Source organism: Python bivittatus, unplaced genomic scaffold (genome assembly GCF_059951505.1).
Source record: "Python bivittatus isolate LINGU-HERP-01145 unplaced genomic scaffold, Pbiv_v1 ctg000840_np1212, whole genome shotgun sequence".
Lineage (NCBI taxonomy): Eukaryota > Metazoa > Chordata > Lepidosauria > Squamata > Pythonidae > Python > Python bivittatus.
In genome coordinates this window covers 1,228,863-1,249,405 of record NW_028277113.1, presented here as the reverse complement: position 1 = coordinate 1,249,405, position 20,543 = coordinate 1,228,863, and the positions used below count along the sequence as shown (strand labels likewise).

The 20,543-nt window shown below is 36.9% G+C and overlaps 1 protein-coding gene across 1 annotated transcript in view; it reads left to right on the top strand.

Moving 5' to 3' along the window:
- Positions 1-20,543, top strand: part of MYO10 (myosin X) — a 163,383-nt gene that overhangs the window by 24,131 nt on the left and 118,709 nt on the right. Inside the window, exon 2 of the mRNA XM_007426876.3 lies at positions 16,605-16,703. Within this exon, the coding sequence (XP_007426938.1) occupies positions 16,605-16,703 (99 nt within the window). The remainder of the gene's footprint in view (positions 1-16,604; positions 16,704-20,543) is intronic.

The window sequence follows — 20,543 nt, the reverse complement described above, 5'->3', positions numbered from 1 at the left end:
CATCTTTGGTATACAGTAAAGATAAAAAAATCAAACCATGCTCATCCTTATCTCTAGGATGTTTGACAACCAGGGCCCATTTTGGGAGGAAATTTTAAGAATATGAAGTCCCTAGACATCTATAAGGCTAACCATTTTGCCCCTTAAACCACCCCTCCCCCGGTCATCTCAAAATGCAAACAAATAGAAAACTCTAAACTCCAACTGTTTGCCCCAATCTGTTCTCTGAAGGCTCCAGGAGCCTCAGAATGGTACTGGCAAATACTGTCTGCTGTAACATAACAATAGCTCTGGGATACAGCATTGTTGTTCATCTACTTGTTGACCTTTTAAATTGGAGGTGCCAAGAAATGAACCTCCTGCTTCTGCATGCAAATAAGTGGTCCTTCCATTTGATCCTAAGCTGAGGAAACTGGCTGAGTAAAACATACATGTATAGCCTGGCATCAAAAGGAGTAGGAGTTTTTAATATTAAAATACAGGTTGTTATTGTATCCCACAGACGGATAAAATCTTTTATCTGATTCTAAATCAAAATGCAGTTACCCAAGCTTAGCTAAATAAAAATGGATTGAAACATTAATATTTGACAGGATCAGCATTTAGTAAAGACACAGGTGATGGAAAGAAGATCTGAGGGAGTCAAAGAACTCCAAAGCTACCACAAAATCTTCCAGTGGTACTGAATGGAGTCACTCTAACTTTATGATAAAACCCCAAGGTAATGCAATCTGTAAAATGGCTCATCTTTTTACCCATTGCATTTCTCCTGAATCCTGGTTATTCAGGAGTTACAGTTAAATAATGGTGCCAAACTCTTTGTTGTAGATAAGGGTAGTAGGGAAAATGGTGTTTTAGACAGCTGCAGGAAGGGAGCATAAAATCTTAGCAGCTGTGGTCTCCTAAGTATGGTTGCATTACATCTGCTTTATGTTGGGCACAGTGATGTGTAGAAATGGGTGAGACTTTTTCCTTTTACAATGATACAGTGAAATAAAATGTAATGAGCTAATAGCATACTGGATTAATGCTATCTCCTCTTTTCAAATAGAACCATGTCTGTGAGAGAACTTGTGTTTCATAGGACTTGCGTCTCTGAGGAGATGTATAGCGAATATATTTCTTTGTCCCTGATGCCTGGTAGAATGCTCATTGTCTGGCAGATTTTGAATAACCTTTCTGTATGAACATCTTTTTCTCATCCATTTCAAGTTAAATGTAACCACTAGGGTTGTAGAGCATTTTGGATTTATTTCTAAAAAGATATTGTGGAATATGGAGGGGCGCAAACAATAATTGCATCTGTTTAAAGCAGCTGCATCTTTCCCTGGGATTGTGCAGCGACCTTTCCAAATAATCTTTTTGGAAATGAATTTGAAGCATTGCACAGCCATAGTAACCATTGGCCATGTTTCTTTTACCTCATTTATGGCTTAAAGGTCACAACACTGACCTTTAAGCCAACACCCATACACATATAACTTAATTAAAATTTGAATCACTTAATAAATGGAAATTCTGCAAAGTAGCTTTATTTTCATAGCAGATTGCCTTACTAATGTCCTTAAACAAGCTTTTCACATGCTGGCTAGAATTATAGAAGTCCAGGAAATCTGGAGAACCTCAATTTGAAGAAGTTTAATTCAGACTTCATGGACTTGCTCCTCCAAATGATAATTTTGAGTTTTGAAATATACCATGGGCATGCATACGCTCTTCCTCTGTCACTTCTCCTTTCTCTGTAACCTTTGTTAGCGATAGCATAGAGTTTAGTAGATTATGGCTTGCACTGTCCCCTCAATCAAAGGCACACAAACCCAATTCAAACTAGTTTCAGGTCTTTGTTTAGCAACAGTTTAACATGTTGATTGAGATAGAGTGACAATTTTGTTTATGGAAAAGTAGGAAATGGAAAAGACCAATTTTTCTAACTCCACTAATTTTATAACATCAGAACTGGGCCTTTCAGATTGTTCTTTCAATAAAAGAAAATAAACAATTATATTCTGGGAACATTTGACATAATTTAGTGTTTTTCTTTCAGAAGTTCAATGTTAGCCGGGCTGAATAATATTAGTCCTTGACTACCTACTTCTTAACTGCTTTGGTGTGAATAATTTGTTTTGATTTGTACATGAGACTTATGATTTTTATCAGGAATTGAACAATTATTTGGGAAGATTAAAGCACACCAAATAGATTATATAATAAGAACTGATGTCTTTGTTTCATCTGCTTTAAGCCAATGTACTTAGGAATTTTAATATGTGAAAAAATCAACAGTGGGCAGAATTAGGATTTTTATTGCAGTTTCAAAAAATACAAGTTGGGAATGGATCTCCTATCATCCTTACATATGTGCAGTAACAATTTATATGTTGTTTAAACAGGAGAGCAAAACATTCCAAATTATAAAATTGGAAATTTGTTAAGGTTCCTTCATAAATTGCAAAGAAGAAAATAGTTGTTTGCCATTGGATTGAGGAGCTCAAAGGAATTAAGTTGCAAAAACATTTGTTTGCTACTACCTTAAAAATAAAAGATGCCTGCCAGGTTTTTATTAGGTTGATGTTTTCAGAGCATGTATTTTTTTTAATGCATACTTCATTCTGTTATGAATATGATAAGGAATCTCCCCCCCCTCCACTGGAAACAGGATGTCCAATACTAAATTCCACAAACAGTGTAAACATCCTTGTATATTTCTCCAAGATGAAGAATGATAATCTTCAGGTATCTATAACTGGGCTTGTATTTTTAATACAAGCAGGCTGTTAACATTCTCAAATAGCTTTCAGATAAGTACTGTTGATATGGTGGATTCCCAAACATTTAAATGTTACTACAGACTGATCAGATGAAATCTTTATTGGACCGGCTACAGTATCAGAATCATGCTTATATCTTTGATATATAAGCACTTGGTCCAAAAATATGGGGGAGGTGGAGGAATTATAACTATAACCAATATTTTTTTTATAACTGAGTAAATATTTACTACTTGTTACAGTATCTAAATGTCTAAGGTTGAAAGACAGGAGTGAGGAGATGATGATTTGCAAAAAGATAACAGATTCAGAGAAATCTGTTGCTCTTTTCCCTTCATCTCTCTCTCTCTCTCTCTCTCTCCATATGTGGATGCGTGTGGGTCTGTGTGTGTGTGTGTGTGTGTGTGTGTGTGTGTATATATATATGAATGAATTTCCTACTGCCTGGAATGCAAAGACCACCCAGTTTTCCAAGATACTCTGCAACATAACCCCCCCTACTTTGTACATTTCTTTTGCTCTTGTTTTTTATCTTTGGTATTTATTTCTTCTTTCAATTTTTGCCCTTACTTGCTGTATTATTTTTTTTTAATAGTAATTTTATTAAAGATTACAATTTAACTTGCTGCACAATTTCATACTTCGTTTGGTTTAATCTTTAAGAGTAAAAGCAATAAACCTATTTACTGTGCACTGTTGTCTGGAAATGAGTTATCATTGAAAACAACATTGTTATTTTTAGCATATACATAAACTGCACCTGATGGCAGTATAACCCAATTCTTTTGCTTTTACAGTTCTTGTAAATCCAAGTAAATGGATGCAGAAATCTCACATGTATGGAGATTCTTTTAAAATTACTGTAGGTTTTCTCTGTGTTGCTTTATACAGTCTGGTGCACTTTTTCCCATGCTGGTGTTCTCAAGATGTATTGAATATATCCCCATTGTTCACCAGCCAGCTTGGGGAAGGCTGATTTAATTGTGTAAGCAGTCCTGTGGATACCTTATGAGCCAACACAGTCATGCTGAGCAACTGACACTCAAGCAGTGACCAATTGAAATTGAACTTACTCAGGCAGCCAGAATATGTGCTGCTGTATCATTATTGTGCATAGGATTGTATTGTGACCACTCTTACAATAATGATTTATTTTCAAGCAAAAATTGTAGGCATTAATAAAGGAAGGCATTCATCTATTTTATGAATTTGCTGTGGTTGAGAAACTGGAGGTTGAGACTCCTGCAGCGTATGAACATTTTCTGCTTAAAACACTTCTAGAAGAATGGGAAAAATTTCCAGTAAAATGTTTAGTAGGAATCCTCCACGTATCATGAACCATTCAGTGTACTTTAATTCATTGAGTTCTGGCACTCTTAAAAATGATAATCCTAATCTATTAAAACCCATTGCTTTCATAGAGATGAGGTGGTCAATAATGTCATGCCTTGTATCAGTGAAATATTCTTCCAACTTTTAAAGTTGCAGAGAGGAAATTTCATCAGATGTGCTTTTAATTTTTATATTCCTGCATTCTATCCATGGAGCTAAAGACAGCACACATTATTCCCGCTACCCATACAATCCTCACAAAGCTCAGGATTATTTCTGGAGTTTTATGGTTGAGTGGTGATCTGAACCTCATTTTTTTTGTATCCTAGTCCAGCACTTACATAATTTTCTCTAATTTAGGTATCCATATACAGGCTTGGATTTGGAATTTGTACTCTAAATTGATCTGGAGGGCACCAGGTTGGGTAAGGCTGTTCTGAGTAATGTCACTTAATAGTCAGGTAAACTGCACCAACAGAAATCATAATTCTTTTTAATACCATTTTTGTATAAAATGCCTGTTAGTATGAAAAAAAATGGGGTTACCTAAGAACAAAGGTGTTTTTTGTGCATATGCAAGTTCCTCATCAGAACTGCCCCGCCTCCAAATAAAATGATCCACGTGCTTATAAATGTAAATGTTGAGATAAAGGCACTAAAATAAAGTTCTGGATATTTCAGTATGAAAGGTGCATTCTATTTCAAATTGTCTTAAGCGCATTACTGGAAAAAAAATGCTCGATTAAGTTCAAGGCTAATAAACTGCTGCTGCTTGATTCTTAGAAATTGGCAACTTTTTATTGGGGGAGGGGACTATAGTTGATTCAGAAGCATATTTTAGAATTGTTCACTCAATTTTTCTTGTCAAACCCAACTACCTTATCTTTGGTACATTAATTTTCAGATCCATATTCCTTACTGCATACAGTCTATTTGTTATCCCGGCAAATTATTTGAATTCTCAGTCAGCTGCATATATGCTTCTTCTATAGGATATTAAGTTCAGTAGATCTGCATAAGAATCCATAGGCTGCTGTGCTTCTGTGGATGGATCTATTTAATCCAACCTACTGCATGAAAGCTAGAGCAGATCCCAGAGAACAGCTCTTGCGGATGTTAAACTATTTTTCCTCTTGTTTGCAACAAAGAAAAGGTCAGTAGAGCTCTGTGCTAACCTGAACAAACAAGGAAGCCTGTGCATGCTTATTTTGTAATAAGTCTCACTGAGTTCAATGGCTTTTATTCCTGGTAGGTATGCTTCGGATCTGTAGTCTTTTTCAGTCAAGGGCTACTTCTTCTTCTTCTCCTTCCACTCCTTGTTTCTGCAATCAAATAAATATCTGTAGTGGGGAGCCTCTGTCCAGATACTTTCTACTAATTCTTTCTCCTGATTTTCCTGAGTCCCCTTCTGTTGTATTTGCATGGAGTCAAACTGTGGTCACCATGAGCTATGTAGCTACAATGTCTTCATCTACTTCAAATCATGCTTTTAGTCCTGGGCTGTTTACAATGGAAATCATATCCTGTATTAATTGTATTTTCTTTAATGCACCCATAGTGGAAATAATGATTAATATTAGGAATGGGAGGGAAAAGGAAGCATATGTATGAAGTTGGCTCAGTTTGTTAACCATGGTTTGCTTGCAGGCATGTTGCAGATGGCCAGAGAGTGTTCTTTCATCATTAAAATGCAGGTACATTTAGGAGTTACTCTTTGGTTATGGAAACAACCAGAGTTTATTAGGAGATATGTCAAAAAGTAGTGTGCATTATTATTGGTATCCCTTCTGCTTTCACTTGCAAGACCTTCAAGAAGACCCTATTGTTTGGTGCTAACAGTCTACTTCTTTGTAAAAAGAAATAATACATTCCAAAATAAAACATTGTTTTATGTCATCTTGCCTTTCATTTGATTCCTTTCTTAAAACTAATCAGCTGAGCCAATCTTCCTATATTTGGTGCCCACCATAACTAGCTGGATAGGATGGGAATTGTGGCACATTACATTTGGAGGGCACCAGATTGATGACATCTGAATTAGGCTGTATTTTCCTTACTTAAGGCTTCTATTCTCCTCCCACCCAATATTGCATGGAGATTTTCAGTTGTTAGGAGAGATTATTGAGAGCATATTGATGTGTTTTTCTTCCTGTCACTCATTCTGATTGAAGTGGAAAATCTTTTTTGTAATGGAGGTCTTGCCATGTGCTTAACTCTGTCTTTTTGAGACGCTTTCAGAGGGCAGCTGGGAAGCCTTGCAATTCTTAATCCCTGCTCTTGTATTCTTCCTTATTCTGAGATAGGAGAGAAGCTTTATCGAAAGTTTTGTTCCTGTGCATCCTTGCTGGAAGATATTTTGTATGTGCACAGTTGAGGGATGGCTTTTAGAATGAGCCTCAACAGTATTAATGCTTAAAACATACAGAAAATTTTCAATCTGGATCTACATTCACAGCCCTTAGCTGGGAAAGAGTGAGGAAATATATTTAATCTAAAGAAATGGCTGTCCTGCAAAAAGTAACAGAAATATCTAAGAGAACTAAGTCTTCACAATTAATACCCTGTGATAGACCTGTCATCCCTGAATTTCTCCAGTCCCCTTTTAAATCCACCCAAGCTAGGGCTCATCACCATTATTTTGCCGTAAATTCTACATCTTAAATATGCAGTATATGAAATATCTTTATTTTTGTCTGTTCTACATCTTTTTTCCAGTCAGCTTTCTTGGATGACCCCAGGTCCTAATGTTTTCAAAGAGGAAAGAAGGCATTTCTCTAGTCCACTTTCTCTTGCCATGCATGATTTTATATGTATTTATCTTTTTAAAAAAAATTTACAGAATAAAAACAATACAAATTTAGAGAAGAAAAAGAAAAGTGAAGAAAAGTGATAAGTAAATAAGAAATAAAAGAGAAAAGAAAGAAAAAGAAAAGAAAAAAGATATAAAGAAGCAGCTTCTGATCTTCTTTACAGCATTTATATTTTATCCTCTCTCTTTAAAGTTATAACATGGCTTCTTTCTTTTCATATTCTACCCTTTCTAATCATCAAACCCATAAATCACAAGTTCATTTTTTTCCATTTTCACAAGAAGTCCATAAAGGGTTTCTAGTCACTGATAAATGTAGTTGTCTTTTCCCTAATCACACAAGTCAGTTTTGCTATTTCTTCAAATTCTGTCATCCTCACCAGCCATTCCTTCACTGTGGGTATTTCAGAGTCTTTTCATCTTCATGCATATAATAATCTTGCTGCAGTTACCATATACAAAAACAATTTCCCATAAGTCTTTTCTAGTTGTCTGTCCATTAGTCCCAGCAAGAAAAGTTCTGGTTTCAGTTGAATATTCATCTTTGAAATTCTTTGTATCACTGTGTGTATTTGAACCCAAATTTTTCTAGCTTTTTTACAAGTCCACCAAGTATGATAAAATGACCATGTTTTCCACATTTCCAACATAGATTTGAAGTACCTTTATACATTCTAGAAAGTTTTTCTGGTGTCATGTACCAATGGTACATCACTTTATAAACATTCTCTTTTAAACTGTAACATAATGTAAATTTCAGTCCTTCACATATTTTCCCATTGATCCATCTGTATGTTATAACAAAGTTCTTAGCCCATTTTATCACACACTCTTTAACTTGTTCTTCCGTTTCAAATTTCAGTAAGCGCTTATGCATTTTAGCAATTACACATTCATCATTTGCACGTAATTCAGTTTCAAATTCTGTCTTACGTTGTTCAATTCCAAATGCCCTTTTGTGTACTTTACATCTTTCTTTTAACTGTACATATGAAAACCATTGAAACTAAATCCCTCTGCAGATTTTATATGTACTTATCACAATCCCTCTTATATGCATTTTTCTGTGCAAAAGAGCTCCCAGTATTCTAGCCTTTTGTCATAAGAAAGGTGTTCAAAGCCTTCTGAGCATCTTGATTGCCTTCTTCTGTATTTTTTCAGCTCTGTAACAATATTTTTCAAATCTGGCCACCAAAACTGTATATCCTATCCCTGGTGCAAATATACCATAGATTTGTATAAGGACGTTGGCAGTTTTATTTTCAATCTCTTTCCTAATGATCCTTATCATGGAATTTTTGCAGCTGCTGCACGGAGTCAACATCTTCATTGACCCAAAATACTTTTTCTTGTTAGTTACACACAACTCAGACCTCATGTATATATGAAGTTAGTTTTTTGTATTTTTAAAAATTTTTGCCCAGGGTACATCATACTTACTTAAATTATACCATATTTGCTGTTGGAGTGGCCATTTGTTTTGTTTAAAGAGCTCTTCACAACCTGTTTTAGTTTTCACCACCCTGAACAGCTTGGTATTATCTACAAACTTGGTGCAATAAGTCTTTTTTAGAAGGGGTGATGACAGGCAGAGATCAGGCTTTATGAGAAAATCCCTTTATATTTGTAAGAGTTTCCTTTTTTCTATATAATTTTAACTCAATTCCTTTTAGTTAGACTTAATTCTTAACCCTGACAGTTTTTTTCTGTATGAAATACCTTTCTCTGCTCTAACACTAAATTGTTCACCTCACTTCTGTTCTCATTCTTCCATGGTTATTACTCTGTTCACACTTTCTTGACTCTTTAACAGCTCAGCTCTTAGACTATTATTGCTTTAGTTGCTTTGACTATCTCTTATCTCTCCCCACTCTTCTTTCTTTCTTCAGAGCCACTTGTTCTTGTTTGCTTCCAACATCTTTGTTCAAGTGCCTGGGTTTGAGGTTGGTTGTTACAATGGCAGTTTCCTGTCTTCCAGCCCTCAGCCTTTACTCTTCTCCCAAAGGTATTGTCTGCATGCCACAGGACAGTGTATTCCCAATGAGAAGTGTTCACAGATAGCTGATGGCCTTGGTGAGAGAGGAGCACTAACTGCGCTCTCACACTTGCCAGCTCTCTGCTCACCCCAAAGACAAGGTCGTGTATGTGCAAGTTAAAATGCCTGTTCCCCCTACAGATCTTGAGTGATTTCACTTCCTTCTTCCCTCCATTGAGAAAATTCCTTATTCATATCTAGTCTTTGCTTTCTTTTTTAACCAATTAGTAACTGATAAAAAGGCAAATTGTTTTCTCCCAAGAACTTTTGATGAGGAATTTTTCAGTCCTTTTGAAAATCCAAGTATATACTCTAGATAGGGTCACCTCCATTCAGATGCCTGCTGACACTCTCAAAATAACTATAGAAGGCTGGTGAAGCAGGATTTATGTTACAAAAACTATGCTGATTTTTCTTCATCAAGATTTGTTCCTTTATGTGCTTTACATGTTGTTCTTTTTAACAATTTCTACCAATTTGTCCCAAACAGACATTAAACTGACTAGGCTATAATTTCCCGAACATCCCTTGGAACCCTTTTTAAAAACTGATGTCACCCTGGCTATCTTCTAGTTCTTTGATACAAGTTATATTATTTTTGCTAGGAGGTTAGCAATTTCACATCTGAGTACTTCAAGAATTCTTGGGTAGATGCCATCAGGACCTGGTGATTTGTTACTACTACATGTAGCATCTCAGATGCCCTGCAATATTTTCTCTTTTCACTTTGGTTTAGTTCTGATTCCCTTCCTGAAAAAGTCAATACAGGCTCAGAGAAATAGAAAGAATTCATTCAGTTTCCCTGCAGCTTCCATCCCTTTCATCTTCTCTGTAATCTGCAATTTTAGCAATGTGCAATCTCTATAACCTAGCATCCCTTTCACCCCTTTTGTCATCTAAAGGCCAGCACTTCCCTAACCAGTTTTCTGCTTCAAATATATTTAGAGAGGTTCTTACTGGTTTCCTTAATGATTTTTGCCATACACACTTGAACAACCTCCTCCTCCTCCTCCTGCCACCGCCGCCGCCAGAGGTTTTGCTCCTTTTTGTTCTCCATTTCCCAAAAGAAACTTTCTAAAAGTTCAAAACTTAAGCAACACTACTAGAGAGTCAGGTTGATCTTATCCTGGACCTGGTGACCCCTTTTTATACAGTGAAATAAATTCCAAATGTGCCTCAGATGATGTGATTCTAAATAACTTCTAACCAATATGAAGAGATTTGGCCCTCTTGACTTTTCCTTTCAGTTTGTTTTTCACCAGTCCCCTCACTTTTTAGATTTCTCATGTATAGTTAAATACAACTGCATTGGACAGTCCTGGCAGCTTCCCATGTTCATATATGCTAAATCATTACAGTCAGTGTTTCCACAACACATACCAGGTCACAGTTGCTCCTAGGATGAATTCTAGGGTTGATTCCCTGCTGGACAGTTTCAGGATTACCTTTTCTGAGGCACAGGCATTTGGTGTATATAAACATTTGGTTTCTTTATCATGGCCTCAACAAGAACGTACCTAGTCTATATGAGAGAAATTTAAGTCCACCATTATTACAACAACTCCTATACATGTCCCTGATTTCTTTTACCATCCCAGGATCACCCTCAGGGTTTTGATAAGATGAGCAATGACATATTCCTAGATCTAATTTACTTTTGTGGTCCAATATTGCTACTTTTAGTGATTCTGTGAATAATCCAACTTTCCATTTTCCAAATATCCCCAGTACAAAATTATGTATGTTCTTAATCCAAGGAATAGATCTGACATACTTTTTTTTCTGATAGCCAAAAGCTTGTTGCACCAAGCACAAACCCACGGGCTACTCTCAAGAGGCAGATGGTCATACATTTGACACTCTGCAATACTCTCTTCCTCGCTGACTTTTTACTAGTTATTGTTATAATGTTTTCCTTGTTGACCAAATTTGACCAAAAAAGATAGCCCCTATATTATGCTTGTATAAAGTGTGGGGCCTTGGCTTTCTGAGTCACTGAACTTGCCTTGACAGTCTCTGGAGATGAGACGTCAGTGGCCTCCTCTCCTCATTCTCTTTTCTTGCAAGCCTCTTTCTGATTGTCCTGGTTGTGAACTGTCAACTCTCTCTCCTCTTTCTAAAGAGTGCTGTCTGGGACTGAGTTGTTAACTGAGGAATATGACTCCATGCACTAGCTAATCACTTGAGAAGTGAATAATCCTCAGATGTAAACTCCTCCCGTCAGACCATGTGTTCAGCAAACATTCCAACACTTCAGCCAGAACAAAACACACAGCCGCATTCAAGTAGCCAGGAAACACTCCTTAAAGCAGCTGATCAGCTGTTGGAACTCATAGTCTTCTTCACAAACAAGCCAGTGGTATAGTTTAGGTGCTATCCTGGCATTGGGGAGTCCCAGGTTCAATTCCACTCTCAGTCACAGAAGCCCACTGGGTGACTTTGGACCATTTTTTCTCAGGCCAACCTACCTCACAAGCCTGTTGCTGTGGAGAAGAAAATGAGAGGAGGAAGCACTACGTACAATCTTGAGCGCCTGAAGAAAAAATGGAATGTACATCTAACAAATAAATTAAATGCACAAGTAAATAACTCCCTTGTTCCTATTTGCCCTCCTGTTTGCTCACTAAATGACACTTTGACATGTGATATGCAGTGCTGAACAGGCATCATGATTTATCAGAGGTGTCCTACTATACCAGGGAAACAGAAGATGCTGTTGAAAACTCTGCCTGTTTACATATGGGACTAAGGTACTGTTTTTTAAACCATAGTTTTAAAACATAACATGCCAAATTCAAACCAAATATATTATGTCTTAGTGGGTTATACGAGCCAGGCTACTATCTTCCTGTGTGTTTAGATAACTAAAATTGGTAGAATGTTAGATCATATTAACAGATTTGTTACTCCCTCCCCCACCCCCATTTCCATGAATCTGCTGAACAGCTAATATACATTTAATAATACTGTCTGTGCAAGCCTGGGACCTCCACAATAAACATTTATTCTGTCATCCTCAACCAGTATAGCTAGAGGTTATCGAAGCTGTAAGGTGCCAGGTTGAGGGAAGGGTTATCAAGAGCTTAAGTACAGGTCAGAAGTTTCATTTACATTCATGTTTACTCACTGAAAAATGTTAAGTCCTGATCTACATCTCATACCACTTCACACACCCCCAGCATTGTTATACCAATTTTTCTTGCAAGATTGTGGTAAAGGATAACGTGAAATGCTTCAACATTGAAGGAAACATGCTTCTTTTTGACATATTGGCATCCCAAATGAAAATAAATAAATAAATCCTCTCTTAGGTTAGTTTTGTTTTTTTAAATCAACTCTTTGCTTGGTTGGCTAAAGGAGCTTCTTACTCGCTGCAGATGATTAGGCAGCTGGCTGATTACATGGGATGCAATGGCTGTGGTCCAAAGAAGCATCTTCTCTCACAGAAGATTAGGGAGGCATGGCTAGACTATCAGTTGCTATATGTTCTTTTAGGGAATTGCTTCTTTTCTCATTCCTGACAAGTTTTCCACACATTTCTGAGGGAGGGTAGTAGAGAAATGTGTTTCTGACTTTGCTATGTTCCCCTATGGGATCCTTCAAATGAGGAAATGTTTTTGGATGGTGAATGAAAGGGTAATCCCAAATGGATGGGAAAGACCTTGTGTGTGCTTTCCCGCATACACCTCAGTGCAAGAACCAGCTGTAGTCCAGGTGCTTGTGTTTCTGGCTGGCTTAAGCCATGTTGCTTTTCATCTCCAGGCAACAAGTATTACTTTTTTTTTTTTTAAGCGCTTGGTTGACAAAGAGCAGCTGTCTTCTGATAACTGAATTAGTTGGATTTTGACAGGCAGCTGCAAGTGTCACTTGGCTTTATCTCTGTAGCTACTGCTGTCTTCCGTATTGCCCTGTCACCAGTTGAAACTGTTTGAACTCACAGAGAGCGCGTTGATATATGGAACAATAAGCCCAGTCTATAAGTAAACATGATCTGTGTCTGTCTGTGTGTTTGGCCTGATGGCAACTGAAAATGTATTGGCAACAAGAACGCTGGCAGATTATACCTATTTATAACAACATGATTTCTATTGTAGCTGAGTACTTCTGTTGTAAAAGATATGATTAATGTATGTGGAGATTTATGGAAATCTTGCAATGAGGATTGAGATTTCTTTTTTTACCCTCCATCTCCACATACATGTTTACTTCCTGCCCCCGTACTTCTTTGCATGTACACATAGTGTCTGTAATATTCCATGCATTCATACTGTTTCTATATATGCACCCATTTTTTTCTCATTGTTGCTTGCACAGTTCATGCACACATGGAGTAGTTTCTCCCATCCTACACAATCTACTTATTCTTATGATCCATCAGATCCCACTCCCTTCTTCCTTATGGAAGCATGTCAGTGGTCCTTCTGCCCATGATTTCTATTAAACCACTGAACCAGAGAATCTAGTAGACTGATATGCACCCCAAGAGTTTTTGTGATCTTTCTAGCCTGACAATTTATATGCAACTGTTGGGAAGATCTTACTCTGCACGATACTCTTAGTTTCAGTCATTATTGGTAGTAGTTTGGGGAAAATCAGATAAAGTATCTTCTTGCTTCCTCCCCCCTCTTTATTGCCAGTTCCCTTCACGGGCCCTAATTTGTTCATGCTTTTGATATCTGCCTGTGGTCATTAAATAAATATAGATTCATCTTGGTCTTCTTTGTTGTGCATATTATTTTTGGTGTGTTTTCTGTCAACTACATCTTCTAAAATAATAATAAAAAAGAACCTACAGGTGTTCATTCCTTGTTCTGCAATATTTGACCTGCTTATATCTGAAATCAAGCTTATTTGCAGATTCTTGAAACATAATGGTAATTTCTGCATGAAAGAAAACAGCTTATGGCGTTGCATTAAAATGTGGAGGGGGGATTGCATTTGATCATCAGGCTGAATATATCCATTTGTGTTAGTTTTTAACCAAGTCTACTCAGAAAGGGTGGGCTTGTTTCACATTCATATTTCAGATCAAATAAGGCTGAGTGGCTATTGTTATATTCAGTTGCTTGCCTGAACAATGAACTATGAGCTATATTTTTCCTCTTGAACACTTCTGAAGCAAAGCTGATCTTAGCCAATTAGGAATCATGCTGAATGTGATGATTTCATAGGACCATATACTTAATGAGCTATGTTGCAAACATATTCTGGTCGTTCTCATTGGTCAAAGGAACACTGCCTGTTAGGAGGTTGTCCCCTCTCCTCAAGAAGAGCACTCCTGTGTCAGCTAGAAAAGGAACATCTGTAGAGTGCTGGCTTGCTCCTTGTTATCCTGGGGGTGGGGTGGGGTGGGGGGCAGTTTTCCTAGGACTGCAGAAGTGAGAGAATGGCTGGAAAAGGGGGATTTTTGAAATTTACTCTTGCTGAGTTAGAGACATGCTAAAAACAATAACCTGGCGTTAGATCCTAACAAGAGTTCCACTTTGGTTGGCTATTATCATAATAAATTTCCCACCTTTATCTATTATCTATTATCTTAACCCCAGTTTTGTGACTTTTAGTTGATATTTTCATTTTATTTATGCTTGTGCCTTACGTTTAGTATTGCTAGTGTATACTGAATTATATTTCCTATAAGCTCTTTTGGGAATTTTGTCTGAAATATCGGATAAAAATTTCATAATAAAAACCAAAAATAAATCCAGTTTTGCAAATAGCCTGGAAAAAAGATACATGTATAAAATATCCTAAGTATTTGTTGAGAGCTAAATAATCAACATAATTCAAACACAACCATTAAATACCAATTAAAAACAGTTTAAGAACTATATAGGAAAAATTATAATTGTACTGCAGAGAAAAGAAACCACTTTTAGCAGTACATTCTTATAGACATTTTATGCAACTGTAAGACTAAGAAACATGTATTTATTATTTTTTTAAGGCACTTTTCCCAGGAGCAAATGTAATTTCTTCCAATTCTAAGTATCCACTGATACAGCATACAAATAGTTCAACATATGGCCCATCTTCTTCTTTTTACCTCTTTCTTTTTTCAGTATCTCCTATAGAATCTCATTTCAAGGCAAATCAGTTAAAAAAGATGATCTAAAGCTAATCACCTTTAACCTCCTCCACCCATCTTAACCTATTTGTTAAGTATTTAGATAGTGGTGAACTTACTGTTTGGCTTCATGGGATGCAAAAGCTAAAGATTTCTTTCCTCTGTAAAATAACCTTAATGAAGTAGGACACAGTTTTTATGAAGATCTGGCAATTCTTAGAGTTTCAAGAGATCCCATGCACTGTACCATAAATATGAACATCACTTGTAATTTTATGTAACCGTAACTCATCTATGTGACTCAGTGAATTGGAGTCAGGTGTTTGTGGTTGTTCTGATTTTTTTTTTTTTTGGAAAGGGAAAAATCTACCCCACAATCTCTTGGGCTTATTAATAGGCATGTGTTCTCTTGGATGTGACTTCTTACCTGTTTTGCTATTTATGATTTGCTACTTATTATTGCTATTTATTAAATGGAATCTGACTTTGTATACAGTGGGGCAAAAAAGTATTTAGTCAGCCACCAATTGTGCAAGTTCTCCCACTTAAAAAGATGAGAGAGGCCTGTAATTTTTAACATAGCTATACCTCAACTATGCGAGACAAAATGAGGAAAAAAATCCAGAAAATCACATTGTCTGATTTTTAAAGAATTTATTTGCAAATCATGGTGGAAAATAACTATTTAGTCACCTACAAACAAGCAAGATGTCTGGCTCTCACAGACCTGTAACTACTTCTTTAAGAGGCTCCTCTGTCCTCCACTCATTACCTGTAGTAATGGCACCTGTTTAACCTTGTTATCAGTATAAAAGACACCTGTCCACAACTCATCATGCTTTGGGGCTGTTTTTCTGCAAAGGGACCAGGACGACTGATCCGTGTAAAGGAAAGAATGAATGGGGCCATGTATTGTGAGAATTTGAGTGAACACCTCCTTCCATCAGCAAGGGCATTGAAGATGAAACGTGGCTGGGTCTTTCAGCATGACAATGATCCCAAACACACTGCCCGGGCAATGAAGGAGTGGCCTCGTAAGAAACATTTCAAGGTCCTGGAGTGGCCTAGCCAGTCTCCAGATCTCAACCCCATGGAAAACCTTTGGAGGGAGTTGAAAGTCCGTGTTGCCCAGCGACAGCCCCAAAACATCACTGCTCTGGAGGAGATCTGCATGGAGGAATGGGCCAAAATACCAGCAACAGTGTGTGAAAACCTGGTGAAGACTTACAGAAAACGTTTGATCTCTGTCATTGCCAACAAAGGATATATAACAAAGTATTGAGATGAACTTTTGATATTGACCAAATACTTATTTTCCACCATGATTTTCAAATAAATTCTTTAAAAATCAGACAATGTGATTTTCTGGATTTTTTCCCCCATTTTGTCTCTCATAGTTGAGGTATACCAATGATGAAAATTACAGGCCTCTCTCATCTTTTTAAGTGGGAGAACTTGCACAATTGGTGGCTGACTAAATACTTTTTTGCCCCACTGTATGCCTGTTGGGTGTGGGAGATATGATAAAAATTTTACTGAGATCATTGTACTTTTAAAATTAAATAATATTAATTGTGGATTTTCCCCCCATTTTAGGGAGTACGAGTTTGGTTGCGAGAAAATGGCCAACATTATCCAAGCACTGTACTTTCCTGTGCGGAAGGGGTTGTTGTATTCAAGACTGATTATGGGCAGGTAAATACATTGCTTCCAAATGTTTTCTGTCTATGCTGTGGTTCCATATCCTGATAAGTATGAGTTGTTACAAACTCTCATAGGTTTTCAGGCCATAGGTCAGTTTTGGGGACAGTAATTTCTTATTCTTCACAAAATATATATTTGAAGGCTTCAACAAACCCTAAGGGGTCATAGAAAAGTCTTCTGTGTTTGCATAATTGTTCTACATTTGCTTCCGTCAATTTGGCTTTCACCACTTCCAATGCAGAGAAATGAACAATCCTGCCTGAATCATCTCCATGTATGTTGCTATGCTGGGAATGTCTCCTCCCTTTCAAAATGACTAAACATGCTTACTCTTTTAAGAGTGTATTCTTATTCAGAGAAAAAGGGATTAAAGTTACTCAAATGTACTGGTTTTTCTCTAGCTTCCATGTGAGCCTGAGAGAAAAGAGAACACTGTCGCTTTTATTACTTTCAAAGCATTAATGTATGACTTTAAAGAATAATAGAATGTTTCTATGCTTGTACAGTGGTCTAGAGCCATTCTTCGCAATAATTTTGAGGTGTGAATTGTCCACAAATGAATATTGTCATTGCTATACATGCCAGAGAATACATCAAGAACTATTTTTATAGAGTACAATGTGTGTGTCTGTTATTTCACAGAACAACTGGAAAGTAACTGTAAATGGCAGCCAAAGTAATAGTAAGATCTGATAGCCTGTCATAAAATGTAGAATCATAGAGTTGGAAGGGACCATTATATCAGTAGAGGAATCCAAATTTAAGCAACTTTGACAGATGGCTGATCAGCCTCCGCTGGAACATTTCCAATGAATGGGAGCAGACTTCTCTCCTTAATTCGTTCCAGTGTCAAACTGTTCTAACCATTTGGAAGTTTTTCCTAACATGCAATCAGAATCTGCCATCCTGGAACTTAAGACCGTTGTTCTGTGTCTCACAATATTGCCCTGAAAATATTTTTCTTTTCCTGAAATATGCATATACTCACAAAAGAATAGCAATTTTGTTCTTGGCTGTTTATGATTGTTTCTGTGAATAATGTCAAAAGAGTTTTCCTTTTAAAGGATTAAACACCCCATATACAAAAGAGTCACATGATATAATTCCATTTCTGTTAAGAGTTTTTACTCTTTTCATTTTTAAGGGGATAAAAATAACCTTTTCCTTTAAGTATAACAAGACAAAACACAAAGGAAAACAGAAGTGTTATGAAAAAATGAGCAATGATTTGAATGGGGATCCAGTTGATGACCACAAACTGTTTAGCCTCTATAACATCAAACTAAAGAATGTTTAATTAGAGCACTAGTGGACAAGAGCTTGGCTGTGGGGGAAGGGGTCATGCTGGCTGGCTTCAGTTCCAAATGCTCTAAATGTAAGCAGCTGAGATTTAATATCTAAAAAATGTAAAACGTGTGCGTTTCCCACTCAAAACCACAGATGGTAAGTATCACTGGTAAAGGCCTTGGTGTTCAAGAATCTTCCCTGAATTTGCTTAACAAAGAAGTCATTCACGGAATGGCATTAGGCTAGAAAACAGAACATGGTCCAGTGTCCTCTGCTTTAAATAACAAGCACCTGTAATTTTCTTCTCCATCCATGCCCAGCTCCCATTTCTTTTCTGATTTTTGAAAAAGGCTTTTTCCTCCTCTCCTTGGGAACTTAATTTAAAATACTTCAGCAGAACCTGAATGACATGGTTTGCTTCAAATAATCCCTGTCTACAGGGGTTACACTTTTCTTTCTCTTTTTCTTTCTGTTGGGAGTAGGTGGGAGGTGACAAGGAAGAAGGAATGGAAGTTTATGATGTGTATCATATAGTCTGGGGAATCCCACATGCATGTCTCAAGAATTCATTTTTGATGGATCTCTAAAGCAGATGGCGGCAGCAGACAGCCAGGAGGCCTTGAACTTTTCTGAAGTAGGAGAATTCGAAGCTACTTTGTTGGCATGTGTGGGCAGTCACCTTCAAACTAATGTTTGTGGTTCACCTCTCTGCTTTTCTGGTCAAATCCGCTTTTGTAGTTTATGCTCCCTTTTCAGATTGCCAGTCCAAGGATAAGAGAAAACTATGGAGGGAGCACCAACTATTTTAGAAAGGATTTGGGGCTGAGAATTTGTCTGACTATTCCACACTACCTGCTCAGGGTTGTTCACTGACAAAGCTAGTTGCTGACAGGGCTTTTGAGGTGCTTATTTACTAAAAGCAGATTTGATACAGATCACAAATTCTGTGCAATGTTGAGTGTGATAGGGTTTCCACTTGCCCATGAACTAATCCAACTCAGGCTTACCAGCCCATAGAGGGTTTTACTAAAACCAACAACACAACCTCAATGGTGAGTTTTAAGTCTATTTCATCCATTTTAGCTGCCAAACATCACCCTCATTTACAGTCTTCTCCTTCCTGGGTTTAAAATGTCTGCATAGCAACTGATACAGATACCACCCAACCTGCAACCTCTCCTTTCCCATTAACATTGGGTTCTAAGAGAACCTAAACAATATTCTGTTCACAGCTCATTATCAGCAAAGCGTAGCACAGAGTTAGTACAGTTTGCTTGGGTTTCTACATGGATACGTGAAGAGCCAGAAAGAAGCTATGGCTGGAAGCAGGTTCATCATAGTAAAGAAAGGTTCTCCCTTATGACTGGCTGGAAGATTTGAACCTCATCTCATACTTGCAGATCTAAATTATTTAAATTATCTGCAGATTTAAAATGCCAAGTACTAAGTCTTATTAAGTAGCTAGTTCTCCGAAGGAGGAAAAAGTTTCTCAATTGCTAGATTTTAATTTAGCACATTCATTCTTTCAGCCTACAAATTATTTCATCATCTCTGGAGTTTATTTTGGATACAGAATTTGTGATCTGTATCAAATCTGTTCAAAAATAGTTTATAACACATATAAAAACAATAAAACAATTTTACAACTAATAAAGTGTACTGCATATTATTAGTTAAGGATTATGATATAATAATAAAAGTATCAGTCTATTCAACTATTAACACATTTCATAAAGATAGTACCATCCGATAGTAAAATATGCATTAGTAAAGCAACTGAGAATTACAGGTATGAATCACCAGTCAAGTTGCAATTATCTGTGGGTCAGCTTGGGCCTCTTTTGAATACATAAGGGATGATGGAAAACAGAACCATGAATAACTCACTCTCAGCTTCTTGGAGTAAGAATGGGATAGAAATGTAATAAATTTGTATATAAAATATGATGAGTTGCATAGTAATCAGTTTAGCAAGAATTAATCTCATTTTATTATGGCTGAAAATTTAACGTCTGAAGACAGTACTAGAATCGAGAATTGAGTGGATTAATCTATGTAATTCTTATTTTTTTAAAGAACGCAGGAGTAGTTTAGCTTTGTATTTAAAAATGGCATACACATCCAGACATGTTATCAAAGTTCAAGCATCTGTCTAGTGCCATGGTGAAAGAGAGCTACTAGCAGATGTTAACTGAGCATTGCTTAGAGAATCATATTCACAAAACAATGGGTAAGAACATATGTTACTCATTGTCAAACTGACCAGCTTTTTGTAACTAACAGTATCTTCCAGACTTTGTATGTGGTACTTCAGAATAGGTTTTGAAGGATATGAAAAAGACTGTTCATTACTTCCCAGTGTTGGGGGTCATGACCTCTGATGGAGTCATTGGGAACTAAAGAGGACAAAGGAATTGGAACTGTAAAGCCTTTCTGGTAAGCCCTCCCCCATTCTTTGAAAGTCACTTTCTCTGAACTAACTTTGACCACTTTTTTAGAGGTTGACGTACTACTGTGGATGTCACTGTGCTTGTATTTACTGGA